Genomic DNA, 18,250 nt, shown 5'->3' with positions numbered 1-18,250 from the left:
TTACATGCATCTGGGCGATGATCGGGCCCAAGGCACTGGATACACCACGCGTGAGGGTCGGTGCCTGAGATTGCCTGGTTGCACTTCTTGAAGCCGCTGGTGAGCCTCGATGTCATCGATGGAAAAATAGCGGCAGCGAAATCAAAATTTGCGATGGTACCAAAGGAAAGGCACAAAAAAAGGGAGAAAACCCGTACGGGCGGCCAAAATGGCCGCACACGACGACGAAAGGAAACTTGAGGGCAAAATCTAAAGAAACTAAGGGATTTCTTTTGTTTTTGTTTTTTTTAAAAGAAAAACTAAACAGCTCGTGCACAACGAAGAAGAAAAAACCGGTGAAAAGCCGACTAAAATGAAGGCTCTTCTTTCCTGGGCACAGAACCGCCGTAAACAGCCACTCTTGACCGCGGAAAAAAGAAGACTGAAGCAGGACTCTCGCGCGACGGGTGGGAAGATGGCTGCACCCGCGCGCTCAATGGCTTTAGCAACCTTTGTTGCTAGGAAGATTTTCCGGACCTGGGGCTGCCATGGACGTTACCCATATGTGAGAACAAGCAGCCTGCTTGTCCTCGGAGAATGGAGAGTTGCTGGAGATGGATGGAGGAGAGGGCAGAGGCGAATGGAGAGTTGCTGGACATGGATGGATGGAGGCGAGGGCAGGGGAGAATGGAGAATTGCTGGACATGGATGGATGAATGGAGGGAGGCAGGGAAGAGGAGAAATGCTGGACATGGTACTTTTTAGGTACTTCTTAGCCAGGATCAGGTGACCCTCAGGGGGAGGAATGCTGGCTTCGGCCTAACCCCTGGTAAGCCTTTTCTTGGTTGAGAGGTGCCCAGCTCTCCCACCGGTTGCATTCTCAGGTGCCGTGGAGGACTTGCAGCTCATCTGCATATCCTCGGAGCCTTCGCCGGAGTGACTCCCAGGTCCGTTCCGATCCACTCGGGGCCTCTGCTCAAGGTGCACAGTGCTCCTACCAGGTGCTGTGGAGGACTTGCAGCGTTCTGCATATCCTCACAGCTGCATCCGGGGTGACTCCCAAATCCACCCCGACCTTCCCAGGGCCTTCGCCACAGTTACCCAGGGCTTTCGCTCCACCTACCCAGAGCTACCAGGTACTTCTTAGCCAGGATCAGGTGACCCTCAGGGGGAGGAATGCTGGCTTCGGCCTAACCCCTGGTAAGCCTTTTCTTGGTTGAGAGGTGCCCAGCTCTCCCACCGGTTGCCTTCTCAGGTGTCGTGGAGGACTTGCAGCTCATCTGCATATCCTCGGAGCCTTCGCCGGAGTGACTCCCAGGTCCGTTCCGATCCACTCGGGGCCTCTGCTCAAGGTGCACAGTGCTCCTACCAGGTGCTGTGGAGGACTTGCAGCGTTCTGCATATCCTCACAGCTGCATCCGGGGTGACTCCCAAATCCACCCCGACCTTCCCAGGGCCTTCGCCACAGTTACCCAGGGCTTTCGCTCCACCTACCCAGAGCTACCAGGTACTTCTTAGCCAGGATCAGGTGACCCTCAGGGGGAGGAATGCTGGCTTCGGCCTAACCCCTGGTAAGCCTTTTCTTGGTTGAGAGGTGCCCAGCTCTCCCACCGGTTGCCTTCTCAGGTGTCGTGGAGGACTTGCAGCTCATCTGCATATCCTCGGAGCCTTCGCCGGAGTGACTCCCAGGTCCGTTCCGATCCACTCGGGGCCTCTGCTCAAGGTGCCGCGCGCCATTAGGCGCGCGAAAGCTTTCCTTCTAATAAGTTCTGGGAGAAGAGGATATTTCTCTGGTAAGTGAACAAATTTTGCTTGTGCTTTCGGAACTTGAAGATTGGGGTTTAAAGGAGGAACTGTAAGTTAGTGATAGGCTGATATCCTTAATACTTTAGCAAGTTTTAAATTACGGAAAAACTCAAAAAAACACTAAGATGGAGTCAGCAGTCCAGCAGCGAGAGGGGTGCTATCCAGTCTTTTGCATTGAGTGTCACATGTATGATTATCTCCCAATTGGTGAGGTGTCATGTGTGTGTGCCCGATGCAAAGAGCTCCTAGCTCTCAGAGAACGTGTCCGTTCTCTTGAGGCTAGAGTAGCAGACTTGATGGAGCTGAGGGAGACAGAGAGGTACATAGAGGAGACCTACAGGGATGTTGTAGAGAAGTCCCACCTCCAGTCAGGTAGCCCCTGTGCTACCTTGGAGGAGGGAGGTCTCCTAGAAGGAGAGCATCACCCTGGTGAAGTAGGAAGTACTCCTGTAGCCAGGACCTGCCCACCAGGGGATGTATTATCCTTTCGCACCGAGGATATATCTCCAAATGTTGCCCGGGAGGGAAAGGTTAGGACAGCTGTTGTACTTGGTGATTCGATCATTAGGCATATAGATAGCTGGGTGGCTGGTGGACGTGAGGATCGCCTGGTGACTTGCCTGCCTGGTGCGAAGGTGGCGGACCTCACGCGTCACCTAGATAGGATTTTATATAGTGCTGGGGAGGAGACGGCTGTCTTGGTACATGTGGGTACTAATGACATAGGAAAATGTGGGAGAGAGGTTCTGGAAGCAAAATTTAGGCTCTTAGGTAGAAAGCTGAAATCCAGATCCTCCAGGGTAGCATTTTCTGAAATGCTACCTGTGCCACGCGCAGGGCCCAAGAGACAGGGCAGAGCTCCAGAGTCTCAATGCGTGGATGAGACGATGGTGCAGGGAGGAGGGCTTTAGATTTGTTAGGAACTGGGCAACATTCTGGGGAAGGGGGAGCCTATTCCGAAAGGATGGGCTCCATCTTAACCAGAGTGGGACCAGGCTACTGGCATCGGCGTTTAAGAAGGAGATAGAGCAGCTTTTAAACTAGAAATGGGGGGAAGGCCGACAGTCGCTCAAAAGAGCATGGTTCGGGATAAGGTATCTTTCAAAGATATCACCATAACAGGGAAGATAGAGTATCCTGATAGTGAGGTTGCAAAAGAGATTGTAGTAGATCGGGTATCTTTAAATAACAATAAAAATCAGACAAAAGATTGCCAATTAATACTGTCAAGTACTAAGCATGATGTACTTAGGAACAACAAACATAGTTTGAAATGTCTATATGCGAATGCCAGGAGCCTAAGAAATAAGATGGGGGAGTTGGAATATATTGCACTAAATGAAAAATTAGATATAATAGGCATCTCAGACCTGGTGGAAGGAGGATAACCAGTGGGACACTGTCATACCGGGGTACAAATTATATCGTAGTGATAGGGTGAATCGGATTGGTGGAGGGGTAGCATTGTATATTAACGAGAGCCTTGAATCAAATAGATTGAAAATTCTGCAGGAAACAAAACACTCCTTGGAATCACTGTGGATTGAAATTCCATGTGCAAAGGGGAAAAGGATAGTGATAGGAGTGTACTACCGTCCGCCTGGCCAGGACGAACAGACGGATGCGGAAATGTTAAAGGAAATCAGGGTCGCAAACAAACTGGGCAACACAATAATAATGGGGGATTTCAATTACCCGCATATAGACTGGGTTAATGTAACATCTGTACACGCAAGGGACATAAGATTTCTTGATGAAATCAAGGACAGCTTCATGGAACAGCTAGTTCAGGAGCCGACAAGAGAAGGAAAAATACTAGACTTAGTCCTTAGTGGTGCTCATGATCTAGTGCAGGGGGTAACGATACGAGGGCCGCTTGATAACAGTGATCATAATATGATCGGTTTTGATATTGGCATTGAAGGAAGTGAAACTAGGAAATCAAGTACGCTAGCGTTTAACTATAGAAAAGGTGATTACGACAAAATGAGAAAAATGGTGAAAAAAAGACTGAAAGGAGCAGCTCGCAGAGTAAAAAACTTGCATCAGGCGTGGATGCTGTTTAAAAACACCATCCTGGAGGTTCAGGACAAATATATTCCACGTATTAGAAAAAAGGGAAAAAAGACTAAACGTCAGCCGGCGTGGCTAAACAGTAAGATAAAGGAAATCATTAGAGCCAAAAAACAATCCTTCAGAAAGTGGAGAAGAGAACCAACTGAAAGTAACAGGATAGATCATAAGGAATGCCAAGCCAAATGCAAAGCGGAGATAAGGAGGGCAAAAAAGGACTTTGAGAAGAAATTAGCGTTGGAAGCAAAAATACATAGTAAAACTTTTTTTAGATACATTAAAAGCAGGAAACCGGCCAAAGAGTCGGTTGGGCCGCTGGACGAAAATGGTGTTAAAGGGGCGATCAAGGAGGACAAAGCCGTAGCGGAGAAATTAAATGAATTCTTTGCTTCGGTCTTCACCGAGGAGGATTTGGGGGGGACACCGGTGCCGGAAAGAATATTTGAAGCGGGGGAGTCGGAGAAACTAAACAAATTCTCTGTAACCTTGGAGGATGTAATGGGTCAGTTCAGCAAGCTGAAGAGTAGTAAATCACCGGGACCTGATGGTATTCATCCCAGAGTATTAATAGAACTAAAAAATGAACTTGCGAAGCTACTGTTAGAAATATGCAATCTGTCCCTAAAATCGAGTGTAGTACCGGAAGACTGGAGGGTAGCCAATGTTACTCCGATTTTTAAGAAGGGTTCCAGAGGAGATCCGGGAAATTATAGACCGGTGAGTCTGACGTCGGTGCCGGGCAAGATGGTGGAGGCTATTATTAAGAATAAAATTGCAGAGCATATACAAAAACATGGACTGATGAGACAAAGTCAGCACGGATTTAGTGAAGGGAAGTCTTGCCTCACCAATCTAATGCATTTTTTTGAGGGGGTAAGCAAACATGTGGACAATGGGGAGCCGGTTGATATTGTATATCTGGATTTTCAGAAGGCGTTTGACAAAGTGCCGCACGAAAGACTCCTGAAGAAATTGCAGAGTCATGGAATCGGAGGTAGGGTATTATTATGGATTAAGAACTGGTTGAAAGATAGGAAGCAGAGAGTAGGATTGCGTGGCCAGTATTCTCAGTGGAGGAGGGTAGTTAGTGGGGTCCCGCAGGGGTCTGTGCTGGGTCCGTTGCTTTTTAATGTATTTATAAATGACCTAGAGATGGGAATAACTAGTGAGGTAATTAAATTCGCCGATGACACAAAATTATTCAGGGTCGTCAAGTTGCAGGAGGAATGTGAACGATTACAGGAGGACCTTGCGAGACTGGGAGAATGGGCGTGCAAGTGGTAGATGAAGTTCAATGTTGACAAGTGCAAAGTGATGCATGTGGGTAAGAGGAACCCGAATTATAGCTACGTCTTGCAAGGTTCCGCGTTAGGAGTTACGGATCAAGAAAGGGATCTGGGTGTCGTCGTCGATGATATGCTGAAACCTTCTGCTCAGTGTGCTGCTGCGGCTAGGAAAGCGAATAGAATGTTGGGTGTTATTAGGAAGGGTATGGAGTCCAGGTGTGCGGATGTTATAATGCCGTTGTATCGCTCCATGGTGCGACCGCACCTGGAGTATTGTGTTCAGTACTGGTCTCCGTATCTCAAAAAGATATAGTAGAATTGGAAAAGGTACAGCGAAGGGCGACGAAAATGATAGTGGGGATGGGACGACTTTCCTATGAAGAGAGGCTGAGAAGGCTAGGGCTTTTCAGCTTGGAGAAGAGACGGCTGAGGGGAGATATGATAGAAGTGTATAAAATAATGAGTGGAATGGATCGGGTGGATGTGAAGCGACTGTTCACACTATCCAAAAATACTAGGACTAGAGGGCATGAGTTGAAGCTACAGTGTGGTAAATTTAAAACGAATCGGAGAAAATTTTTCTTCACCCAACGTGTAAGTAGACTCTGGAATTCGTTGCCGGAGAATGTGGTACGGGCGGTTAGCTTGACGGAGTTTAAAAAGGGGTTAGATAGATTCCTAAAGGACAAGTCCATAGACCGCTATTAAATGGACTTGGAAAAATTCCGCATTTTTAGGTATAACTTGTCTGGAATGTTTTTACGTTTGGGGAGCGTGCCAGGTGCCCTTGACCTGGATTGGCCACTGTCGGTGACAGGATGCTGGGCTAGATGGACCTTTGGTCTTTCCCAGTATGGCACTACTTATGTACTTATGTATTTTGTGTTCCTCTTTCCCACATACATCACTTTGCAGTTGCTTACATTAAACGTCTTCTGCCATTTGGATGTCCAGTCTCGTACGGTCCTCTTGTACTTTTTCATAATCCTCTTGTGATTTTAAAAATTTTGAATAACTTTGTGTCATCAGCAAATTTAATTACCTCACTAGTTACTTCCTTCTCTAGATCATTTAAAAATATTTTAAAAAGCAGCAGTCCCAGCACAGACCCCTGGGAAACCCCCCTATCTACCCTTCTCCATTGAGAATACTGACCATTTAACTCTACTCTCTGTTTTCTAGCTTTTAACCAGTTTTTAATCCACAATAGAACAATACCTCCTATCCCATGACTTTCTAATTTCTTCTGGAGTCTTTCATGAGGTACTTTGTTAAAGGCCTTTTGAAAATCCAGAAACACAATATTGACCAGCTCACCTTTATCCACATTTTGTTCTCCCCTTCAAAGAAATGTAATAGATTGGTTAGGCAAGATGTCCCTTCACTAAATCCATGTTGGCTTCGTCTCATTAATCCATGCTTTTGAATATGCTCTGTAATTTTGTTCTTTATAATAGTCTCTACCATTTTGCCCAGCACACACATCACAAAAGTATAGTCAATGCGGTACATGGCCATGTGCGCCGTAGCAATATGGGTAAAATCTTTAGCTAAAGGATGAAAAATCTGTCGGGGATCTACCAGATCTAATATTTTGCAAAAACATTGAAGGCCCCGACTCAGTCTAAGATCAACATGGCCCCTCCACCCTTCCTATCCACAGAAGAATCCATTGCAGTATTAAAATCTTCCAGAACTAAAAGAGGCAAATGTACATATGACGCCGCAGCTTTAATCAAAAAAAGTAAAGGGCAAAAACATTAGGGGCATAGACATTGAGAGACCAGCTCTGAACTGGTTTAAAAACTGGTTGAAGGATACGAAACAGAGAGTGGGGTTAAATGGGCAGTATTCACAATGGAGATGGGTAGTTAGTGGGGTTCCTCAGGGGTCTGTGCTAGGACTGCTGCTTTTTAATATATTTATAAATGATTTAGAGATGGGAGTAACTAGCGAGGTAATTAAATTTGCTGATGACACAAAGTTATTCAAAGTCGTTAACTCGCGACAGGATTGTGAAAAATTACAAGAGGACCTTACGAGACTGGGAGACTGGGTGGCTAAATGGCAGATGACGTTTAATGAGAGCAAGTGCAAGGTGATGCATGTGGGAAAAAAGAACCCGAATTATAGCCACGTTAGGAGTTATGGACCAAGAAAGGGATCTGCGTGTGGTCGTCGATAATACACTGAAACTTTCTGCTCAGTGTGCTGCTGCGGTGCGGAAAGCAAATAGAATGTTGGGTATTATTAGGAAAGGTATGGAAAACAGGTGTGAGGCTGTTATAGTGCAGTTATATCGCTCCATGGTGCGACCGCACCTTGAGTATTGTGTTCAATTCTGGTCGCCGCATCTCAAGAAAGATATAGTAGAATTGGAAAAGGTGCAGCGAAGGGTGACTAAAATGATAGCGGGGATGGGACGACTTCCCTATGAAGAAAGACTAAGGAGGCTACGGCTTTTCAGCTTGGAGAAGAGACGGCTGAGGGGAGACATGATAGAAGTATATAAAATAATGAGTGGAGTGGAACAGGTGGATGTGAAGCGTCTGTTTTGGACTCGGGGGCATGTGATGAAACTACAGTGTAGTAAATTTAAAACAAATCAGAGAGAATTTTTCTTCACCCAAGGCATAATTAAACTCTGGAATTCGTTACCGGAGAACGTGGTGAAGGTGGTTAGCTTGGCAGAGTTTAAAAAGGGGTTAGACGGTGTCCTAAAGGAGAAATCCATAAACCACTACTAAATGGACTTGGGAAAAATCCACAATTCCGGGAATAACATGTATAGAATGTTTGTACGTATGGGAAGCTTGCCAGGTGCCCTTGGCCTGGATTGGCCGCTGTCGTGGACAGGATGTTGGGCTCGATGGACCCTTGGTGTTTTTCCCAGTGTGGCATTACTTATGTACTTATAGTATGGTATTGATTTACTTATTAAGAGTTCCACTCCTGCAGTATGGGTAGTACCTGATGAGTAATGTACAGCCCCCACCCAACTACACTTCAATTTTTGATGTTCTCATCATTTAGGCAGGTTTCCTGAAGACAGGCAATGTGAACATGCTTTTTCTTAACTCTTGTAAGATCTTTGTCCTCTTAAAAGGCGAATTAATACCCACCACATTCCAAGAATAAGCCCTCAAGGAGGTTCCCACTGCACAATGATAATACTCATCCAAAACAAGAAATATATATTTCCCTGGGTCTCCTGGTGCCCAGCCTCCACCAGGTTCCTCCATCATACCATAAACCATTTACAAGATACACCTGGTGCCCAACCTCCACCAGGTTCCTCCATCATACCATAAACCATTTACAAGATACACCATGCTTGCAGCCATCCACACAAGTGAACCTGAAGTACAATTTCCAAACCCCAAAACAACCTTCTCACCCAACCACCCTCCAAAACCCCCAATCTCGTCTCTCACATACCCAAAGAAGGATTCTCCTTCAACTTCTAACTCCCCTCCAATTAAATCTCATACACACTAACCATCTCACAGACACACCATCCCTATACCTAAATCTTCACCAGAGAACACAGCAATCAAACTAAAAGTGACACAGTAAATTTAACACTAGCAAGGTCTCAAAACCCATGCCAGCAAAAAATGGTCTCTCATCAAGTTCCTCAAATAGTGTCCATAATCTGTCCAATGAGAGGCTAAAATATCTTGACAACATGTCGCAGAGAGAGAGTTTATTTGTCCGAGCTACCAAATCAGGCTCCAGAATCCGATGTAGATGAAGAAATGCCATTTTCCAGAGAGATTGAGTCCAAAAAAGCCTGTGCCTCTGCAGGGGTGTCATAGAAAACTGTGCGGCCCTTGTGGATCACCCGAAGGCAAGCCGGATAGAGAAATGCAAAGCAAATCTGACTGTTATATGCTGTGCATATCAAACTGAATTTGTGATGGCGGGATGCAGCTTCCACTGAATAATTTGGAAGCACAAGATCTTGCGATTATCCAAATGCAATATTTCCACTTTGTGGGCAAAGTTCAAGAATCTTAAGATTGCCATCTTAAGATTGTCTGGAACCTTAGGGTCCACTGGCCCCTAGACCAAGGGCCTGCACAATCCGAAGCAGTCCATAGCACACACTTCAGTCCAAACTCTGTGATAACCAAGTCTCCAGATAATGCAGTAATCCTCCCTCTTCAACACTCTCTGGAATGCCCACCAGGTGCAGGTTATTATGTCTAGCCTGGTTTTCCAGATCTTTAATTTTGTCTGCAAGGGCCTTAAGCTGTTTGTTCAAAGTGTCTTGCCTAGTCTCCACTCGATGCAGAGAGTCCTCCACCACGCTCGTTCACTGCTGTGCCTCATCCAGTTCCAGGCCCAAACTATCTAGGTGCTCATGAGCATTATCGATTTTGTCAAAGAACTGTTGTAATTTTTTATCAATAGCAGCATCTACAGTGGCTTTCATTTAGGAGGTTATTTCTGCAGTCCATTCCGAGCTCACCAGGGGTCTTTGCGGGTGTGTATGCAGCGCTATCTTGGTTTCCACAATTCAGCTCCTGTGTTGTCCTTTGTGCGAGCCTTTCACTGCCATAACAGCAGGAAAAAGTCCTTCAAGAGCACAAACGAACTAGGCAATATTCTGGAAAAGGGGGAGGCTGCCCGCTGTTGGTGGGGAGTAGGGGGGGGAGGGGATATGCAGTGAGAACCGATGCATTGAAAGAGGGCACATAGGACTGTGACTTAGCATGTCTGCAGGCTGTATGGTTTCCTATTTAGAGCAAGTTCTGCAAGCTTGTTTTGTCTCCATTTCCTGGTAGGGTGTAAAACTCATGTGTCTGAATGTTCTGGTAAGCCTTGAGCAGTAGAGACATAATATTGTACAACCTACTATTTTAAGTAGATACTTACTGATTGGCTGGCTGTTTTCATGCTGATCATAAATCTGCTGTCCCCCCCCCCCCCCCCCCCCCCCCCACCACCACAAATTCTGTCTGCATTGTTTGGCTACTTGGTCACTATTTTTTTGAAAATCATCTCACAATGTAGGTAGGCCTAGTCATAAGTATGTAATAAGTGTCTGTTTCATGAAAAAAGACCTGATATTTATCCATACAGGATTATGATTCACAATTGTCACTGCCAGAGTTTGGATCATTTTTCCTCTAATTTTTAATTGTTACTTTTTAAAATTGTTTTTGTGGCTTCCTGTGGAAGGATTAAGCTGTTGACAGAACATTCTTAGCCTTTTATTTCTTTGATTGCAATACTTCAAGTATATATATCTTATTTCAAATCCTGGCTGGTGGTTTTATGTTAGCCAAATGATTGTGCCTTGGTTATTTAATTGTGTTGTGGGGAAATGCCTTTCTGCAGACAGAAGCTGGACCCTGAGTGTGCAGATATGATCAGCAACCAGGACCATTGTAAGGCGGAAGAAGTGGATGAGGACAGCGTGTACAGTGTCTTTGTTTCCTATGTTGAAATATATAACAACTATATCTATGATCTCCTGGAGGAAATTCCGTTTGATCCAATTAAACCAAAGTAAGTTCTGTTTTCTTTAAAACTTCACAAATGCATCTCTAAGTACTGTGAGCATTGTAGTGCTTATGAACATAAAGACTTTGTTTTTTTGTTCCTTTGTTGCTGGTTTCTGATAAATATCTCGAGGGCAAGGGCATCTTGACTGGGGAAGGTGTTTGTTTTTAATAAGTACAAGAACTCACCTGTGTAAAGATATGTTTAATATAGCATTGTTCCACGTATTCTACTTTGTAGTGGACTATCAATTATTTCTGAAACATCTCTAGAATTATCAGAACTTAAAGATCATAAATAGTTACATTTTATGACTACTTTTCTGGACTAGTCGGAGGTGGCTGCTTCTCCTTGCTTTGGCATAAGGGAGTTTAAACACACCATATTTAGTCTTCGGTCCTGTATCCTGAATTGCAGAGTTTTCATTGGATCTACTATAAATCATTGTTTAAATAGTTTTTGTAGAGAAAAATATTGCCAAAGCTGTTATGCTGAGGAGACCATATCTAAGCAATTTTAGGGTTATTTAGGTAGTATGAAGCTATTGCAGAACAAAAAAGCCCTTTGTAGCCGGGATGGAGTTTAAAAAGAAAAAAAAACCTCAAATAAGTTGTGACAATTTATTTATTTACTTCTTTTTATTTATTCATTCATACTTGTATCCCACAATTATCCATAAACGAGTTTCTGTTCAGTGTGGCTTACATTTAACAGTTGTTAGAGATTACAATTGATTCAGTTACATTTACAAGGTTGTATGATGGTGTGTTTTACAGTGCTTGGCAAGATAACTATTAGTGCCTATGGAATCCCAGATAGCAGCAACATTCCATGCTACCAATCCCAGGGCAAGCAGTGGCTTCACCTATGTCTAATTCAATAGCAGGATATGGACTTTTCCTCCAGGAACTTGTCCAAGCCTGTTAAACTCAGATATGCTAACCGCCATTCACATCCTCCTGCATTGAGTTCAATAGCTTAACTAATCTTTCAGTGAAAAAATATTCCTCTTGTTTTAAAAGTGTATCCATATGATTTCATTGAGTGTCCCCTAGTCTTTGTACTTTTTGAAAAAGTGAAAAATCGATTCAATTTTACCTGTTCTACACCACTCAGGATTTTGTAGGCCTCAATCATATCCCTTCTCAGCGGTCTCTTTACTCTTATTTTCTTATATAGCCCACTATCCTGTTTTCCAAATAGTGGCCAAGCCAGGTCATAAGTGCATATAAGTACATAAGTATTGCCATACTGGGAAAGACCAAAGGTCCATCGAGCCCAGCATCCTGTTTCCAACAGTGGCGAATCCAGGTCACAAATACCCGGCTATATATATATATATATATATATATATATATATATATATATATATATATATATATATATATATATATATATATATATATACCCGGCAAGATCCCCAAAATGTACAAAACATTTTATACTGCTTATCCCAGAAATAGTGGATTTTCCCCAAGTTCATTTAATAACGGTCTATGGACTTTTCCTTTAGGAAACCGTCCAAACCTTTTTTAAACTCCGCTAAGCTAACCGCCTTTATACCACATTCTCTGGCAACGAATTCCAGAGTTTAACTACATGTTGAGTGAAGAAACGTTTTCTCCGATTCGTTTTAAATTTAGTACATTGTAGCTTCATCGCATGCCCCCTAGTCCTAGTATTTTTGGAAAGCGTAAACAGACGCTTCACATCTACCCATTCAACTCCACTCATTATTTTATTAGACCTCTATCATGTCTCCCTTCAGCCGCCTTTTCTCCAAGCTGAGGAGCCCTAGTCGTTTTAGCCTTTCCTCATAGGGAAGTCATCCCATCCACTTTATCATTTTCGTTGCCCTTCTCTGCACCTTTTCTAATTCCACTATATCTTTTTTGAGATGCGGCGACCAGAATTGAACACAATATTCGAGGTGCGGTCACACCATGGAGCGATACAAAGGCATTATAACATCCTCATTTTTGTTTTCTATTCCTTTCCTAATAATACCTAACATTCTATTTGCTTTCTTAGCCGTAGCAGCACACTGAGCAGAAGGTTTCAACGTATCATCAGCGACAACACCTAGATCCCATTCCTGGTCAGTGACTCTTAACGTGGAACCTTGCATTACATAGCTATAATCCAGGTTCCTCTTTCCCACGTGCATCACTTTGCACTTGCTCACATTAATCATCATCTGCCATATGGATGCCCAGTCTGGTAAGGTCCTCTTGTAATTTTTCACAATCCTCTTGCAATTTAACAACTTTGAATAACTTTGTGTCATCAGCAAATGTAATTACCTCACTAGTTACTCCCATCTCTAGGTCATTTATAACTTCGGACAACGCAGTGGTCAATGCCATAGAGAAGTCATCCCATCTCCATAATCATTTTCGTCGCCCTTCTATGTACCTTTTCTAATTCCACTATATCTTTTTTGAGATGTGGTGACCAGAATTGCACATAATATTCGAGATGCGATCGTACCATGGAGCAATACAAAGGCATTATAGCATCCTCATTTTTGTTTTCCATTTCTTTCCTAATAATATCTAACATTCTATTTGCTTTCTTAGCCGCTGCAGCACACTGAGCAGAAGGTTTCAAAGTATCCTCAACGACGACACCTAGATCCCTTTCCTGGTCAGTGACTCTTAACGTGGAACCTTGCATGACGTAGCTATAATTCAGGTTCCTCTTTCCCACATGCATCACTTTGCACCATTTACAAAATGGTAATATGTGTACTGTTCAACAAAGTTCCATATAAAATATGAACTGCTGATAAAACTCTGCAGTTGTTGTTTTTTACTGCACTGTTTTTACTGACTTTCATTCCCCCCCCCCCCCCCCCCTCCGTACTATAATTCAACAATTCCTCAGCAATCCTCCAGACCGTTCAAGACGCTTGGGTTATGCACTCCTACCAGCAGAGGGAGACTGAGAACACTAAAACTTATACAAGTAGCCTTTGCAGACCTTCCAAAGTTGCCAGATTGGGCGGCTTTCCGCAACCCGCTGCGGGAAACTTTTGCCCGCTGCGGGTTGTGGTTTTTTGGGCTTTTTTATTTTTGGCCGGGCGGTTTTTTTTATTTCGGCCGGCTGCGGTTTTTCCCCCTGCGGGGAGCATGGCTGTCGGGGGGGGGGGGGGGTTAATGATGTTGGGGCAGGGTTAATGACATCAGGGGCGTGGTTGATTACGACGGGGGTGGGGTTGATGACGCGGGGCCAGGGTGTGTGGTTTTTGGGCTGGTTTCTAGTGGTTTTGGTTTGGAAAAATTATTTAAATCTGGCAACCCTGAGACCTACTAACCAGTATTTTCTCAGTCTCAGCAGAGGGTAGATGTGTGCAGCCTCTGCAGTGTACTCAGTCTGGTAGGGCCCGTTTGGGATTTCTAGGTTGGGTTGTAAATGTTAGAGAACCCACACTTGGATCTCTATTACAGGTTGTAAGTCCTAAGGGGCTTCTTATTCCCTATGGGGTGTCACACCCGCTTGGCCGGGTCCCTCCCCCTGTGCTCTTCCTCTGGAGGACTGTTTGACCTCGGCTACAGACCTCATTCTGTACCCTTGAGGCATTTAGGCATCAGCAACGAGGTTTAAAAAAAAAAATAAACGTTTTTAAAAGGCGGCTATTTTGGCCGTTCTTGTGGCAGTCCAGAGATAAAACGTCTTCAAGGGCGTTCTTGCCTTAGTCGGTTTTGCCTATTAGTCTGTCAGAGCACAAAGCAACTGTTTGTTTTTATTGTGTTCGCTTTCATTATGTCAAAGCTGGCGAGGTGTTGGTTTTGCACGAAGCGCGGCGTTGAAGTGAAAGGTGGCCAATGTAAATTTTGTGGGGAGCCTACGTCAGCGCTCTTGCCCCCCGTGCTTTCCCCTGAGTCGGTGGAGGTGTTGGGCGGTAATTTGACCGCACATTCTGGGCCGGCAGCGGCGGGGCCGGTTTTGGCGGGAAACGCGGCCATTTTGGCTATGCGTCCCAGGTCGGCCTCGACGGAGCCGTTTTTGGCAGGAAGCGCGGCCCTTTTGGCCGTGCGTTCCGTACCGGTGCCGGGGGGCCCATGTTTGGTGGGAAGCGCACCTAGTTTAGCCGTGGATCACACGATGGACCTGCCACCGCGGGAGCGAGGGGGTCCGCCGCGGAGATTGCGGGAAGTGTTGTTGGGGCTTCAGCAGCGTCGGGGAGAGCTGGCCCCTCTCAGGCTGTTTGTTCCCCGGAGGCTGCTAGCTCAGTGGGAGTTAAGCGCCCGTGGGTGGATATTTCGGAGCCTATGGAGATACTTTCGCTGCATGGGTCGGAGGTTTGGCGTGACCCAGGAGAGGAGGATCTCTTAGATGAGTCTGAGGATCAGGATGGACTAAGGCCTGGGGAAGATTCTTCAGTGGTTCGCATTTTCATAAGGAGGAGTTGTTAGAGCTCATTGATCAGGTGATCTCTACTTTGAAGTTTGCTCCGGCGGCCACTGCCTCTGCGGAGGGACCCCAGGTTGATCCCTTGGTTAAGGGGATTCGGAGAGTCTCCCGTTCCTTTCCCATGAATTCAGACATTAGAGACATGGTTTTTCAGGAATGGTCTGTGCCGGAGGCTGCTTGTAAGGTGTCTAGGGCTATGGCACGTCTGTATCCCTTGCCTCCGGAAGATTTGGCCCTGCTGAAACCACCTACTGTGGATGCGGTGGTTACGGCGGTTACCAAGGCTACGGCCATTCCGGTGGATGGCGGAACAGCCTTACGGGATCCTCAGGACAGGAAGCTAGAGTCCTTTCTGAAGCGCAGCTTTGATTTGTCGGCTTTGGCCTTGCAAGCCTCTGTGTGTGGGGGCTTGGTAGCCAGAGCTTGTTTCCGTTGGGCAGAGAAGCTCTTGGATGAGCCTGCGTTAGATAGGACTGGTTTGGTTTAGGAGCTGGCCAAATTGGAGATGGGGTCTTCGTTTTTGGCGGACACCCTTTATGATTTGCTAAGGGCTTCGGCTAAGAATATGGCTCTGGCGGTGACGGCTCGCAGGGCTCTTTGGCTTAGGGGCTGGGTGGCAGACGCGGCCTCTAAAGCAAAGTTGTGTTCTCTACCTTTCAAAGGTTCTATGTTGTTTGGAGAGGACTTGGATAAACTGATGAGTGGTCTTGGGGATACCAAGGTCTCACGGTTGCCGGAGTTACGGCCTAAGGCAGCTAGTCGAGGTGGTTCAGCTAGAGGTCGGTTTAAGGACGCGAGGCGGTACAGGCCGGGCAGATTTGTATCTCCTTCTAAAAGCCGGTTTTTCCAGCGGACGTAGTCATTTCGAGGGGGTCATCGAGGAGGTTGGGACTCCTCTGGAGGTGCCGGAAATGGTAATAAGTCCTCCTTATGAAGGTGTGCGGGTCCAGCCTCTGGTGAAGGTTGGGGCACGACTTTGTCTGTTTTATCAGGGGTGGACCCAAATTACTTCAGATCAGTGGGTGCTGGAGGTCGTTCGCGACTGTTATGCGCTCGAGTTCGAGCATCCGCTGCCGGATCTGTTTCTTCCCTTGTCACTCTCGAGTCAAGTTAAAGGCTATTCAAGAGACTCTTGGTCGCTTAATCCAGTTGGGAGCCGTAGTACCCGTTCCTCGGCACGAGCAGGGAATGGGTTGTTATTCCATTTACTTTGTGGTGCTGAAGAAGGAGGACAAGTTTCGACCCATTTTATAACTCAAGAGGGTCAATGCGGCGCTCAAGGTGCCATCCTTCCGCATGGAGACTCTGCGATCGATCATAGTGGCTGTTCGTCAGGGAGAATTTCTCACATCACTGGATCTCACGGAAGCGTATCTGCATGTGCCGATTCGAGAGGCCCATCAGCGATTCCTTCATTTTGCTGTTTTAGGGAGGCACTTTCAGTTCTGTGCTCTGCCTTTTGGTCTGGCAGGGGCTCCACACATCTTCTCCAAGATAATGGTGGTGGTAGCAGCGGCTTTGCGGAGGCAGGGAATTCTGGTGCATCTGTATCTGGACGACTGCTTAATCCCGGGCGTAGGCGACGGCTCAGGTGGTCGCATTTCTGGAATCGCTCGGATGGGTAGTGAATGTAGTCAAAAGTCGGTTGATCGCATCGTAGAGTCTGGAGTACTTGGGAGTGCGGTTCGACACGGCAATGGGTCGTGTTTTTCTGCCGGATTCTCGGATCACCTCTCTTCAGCAGCAGGTCCGGCTGTTAATGTCCGTTCAGAGTCCGACGGTTCAAATGCACCTTCGGGTTCTGGGCCTCATGGCAGCGACAATAGAGGTAGTACCATGGGCCAGGGCGCATATGCATCAGCTTCAGTCGGCTCTGTTGGCCCGGTGGTCTCCCCAGGTACACAGTTTGGAGTTGCGGTTGCCATTGAGGAGGGCTCTTCGGCGCAGTCTCCAGTGGTGGTTGTGCTCGGCCTATCTGAAAAAGGACATGCTGTTGGAACCTCCTCAGTGGGTGATTCTGGTAACGGATGCCAGTCTGCTGAGCTGGGGAGCTCGGTGTCTTGGTCGGTCCGCGCAGGGGCGGTGGTCGACGGAGGAAGCTCAGTGGTCTTTCAACCGGTTGGAGACAAGGGCGACTCGGCTAGCTGTTGGTGTTTCGCTCAAGTGTGGTCGGAAAGGCGGTAAGAGTCATGTCCGACAATGTGACAGCGGTAGCGTATGTCAACCGGCAGGGTGGTACAAAGAGTCCGCGGTTGGCTCTGCTCATGAGTTGGGCGGAAAGGCATCTAGTGCAGATTTCGGCGGCGCACATGGCCGGGGTGGACAACGTGAACGCTGATTTTCTAAGCAGACACATGTTGGACCCCGGAGAATGGTCTCTGCACCGGTCGGTGTTCAACCAGATAGTTCTAAAGTGGGGAATTCCATTAGTGGATCTCATGGCGTCGGCACAGAATGCTCAGGTTCCTTGGTATTTCAGTCAGTGTCGGGATCCGCGAGCGGAAGGGATCGATGCGTTGGTGTTGCTGTACGTATTTCACCCGTGGCCCTTGATAGGTAGAGTCCTACAGAGGGTAGCATGTCATGCGGGTCCGGTTTTGTTGGTGGCTCTGAATTGGCCGCGTCGGCCATGGTTCGGGGATCTGATGCGCCTATTAGAAGGCGAGCCTCTGCGGCTGGGGGGCTCGGTGCTGTTGTGTCAGGGTCCAATTGTCATGCCGGATCTGGGTTGGTTCTCTCTTATGGTGTGGCCCTTGAGAGGGAACGGTTGAGAAGGAAAGGGTTTTCCCCTCAGGTGATTCAAACGATGCTGCAGTCTCGCAAACGTTCGACGTCTTTGGCCTATGTGCGTTTGTGGCGCATATTTGAAGATTGGTGTGGGGACTGGGCGTGTGTCCCTTCGACAGCTTCTGTGTCGTACATTTTAGATTTCTTGCAGGATGGTTTTGAGAAGGGCCTTTCATTGTCATCTTTGAAGGTGCAGCTGGCTGCTTTGGCATGTTTTTGGGGTAAGGTGCAGGGCAGGTCGGTTGCGTCTTCCTTGGATGTGGTCTGTGTTTTGAGGGGGGTCAAGTTGCTTCGTCCTCCTCAGCAGCCGGTAGTTCCTCAGTGGGATCTTAATATTGTTCTTGACTCTTTGATGGGTTCTCCTTTTGAGCCCTTGGAGTCTTGTTCGATAA

At 46.5% G+C, this 18,250-nt stretch overlaps 1 protein-coding gene across 12 annotated transcripts in view; it reads left to right on the top strand.

The window, feature by feature from the left end:
- The window catches only part of LOC115458851 (kinesin-like protein KIF23), a 222,104-nt gene that overhangs the window by 69,113 nt on the left and 134,741 nt on the right, over positions 1 to 18,250 (top strand). For all 12 annotated transcript variants that reach the window (XM_030188680.1, XM_030188687.1, XM_030188679.1 and 9 more), the window contains exon 7: positions 10,491 to 10,661. In XM_030188680.1, the coding sequence (XP_030044540.1) occupies positions 10,491 to 10,661 (171 nt within the window). The remainder of the gene's footprint in view (positions 1 to 10,490; positions 10,662 to 18,250) is intronic.

The sequence above is a fragment of the Microcaecilia unicolor genome, unplaced genomic scaffold (assembly GCF_901765095.1).
Source record: "Microcaecilia unicolor unplaced genomic scaffold, aMicUni1.1, whole genome shotgun sequence".
NCBI lineage: Eukaryota > Metazoa > Chordata > Amphibia > Gymnophiona > Siphonopidae > Microcaecilia > Microcaecilia unicolor.
The sequence above is the reverse complement of the archived record's forward strand: the minus strand, read 5'-3'. Positions and strand labels throughout refer to the sequence as shown.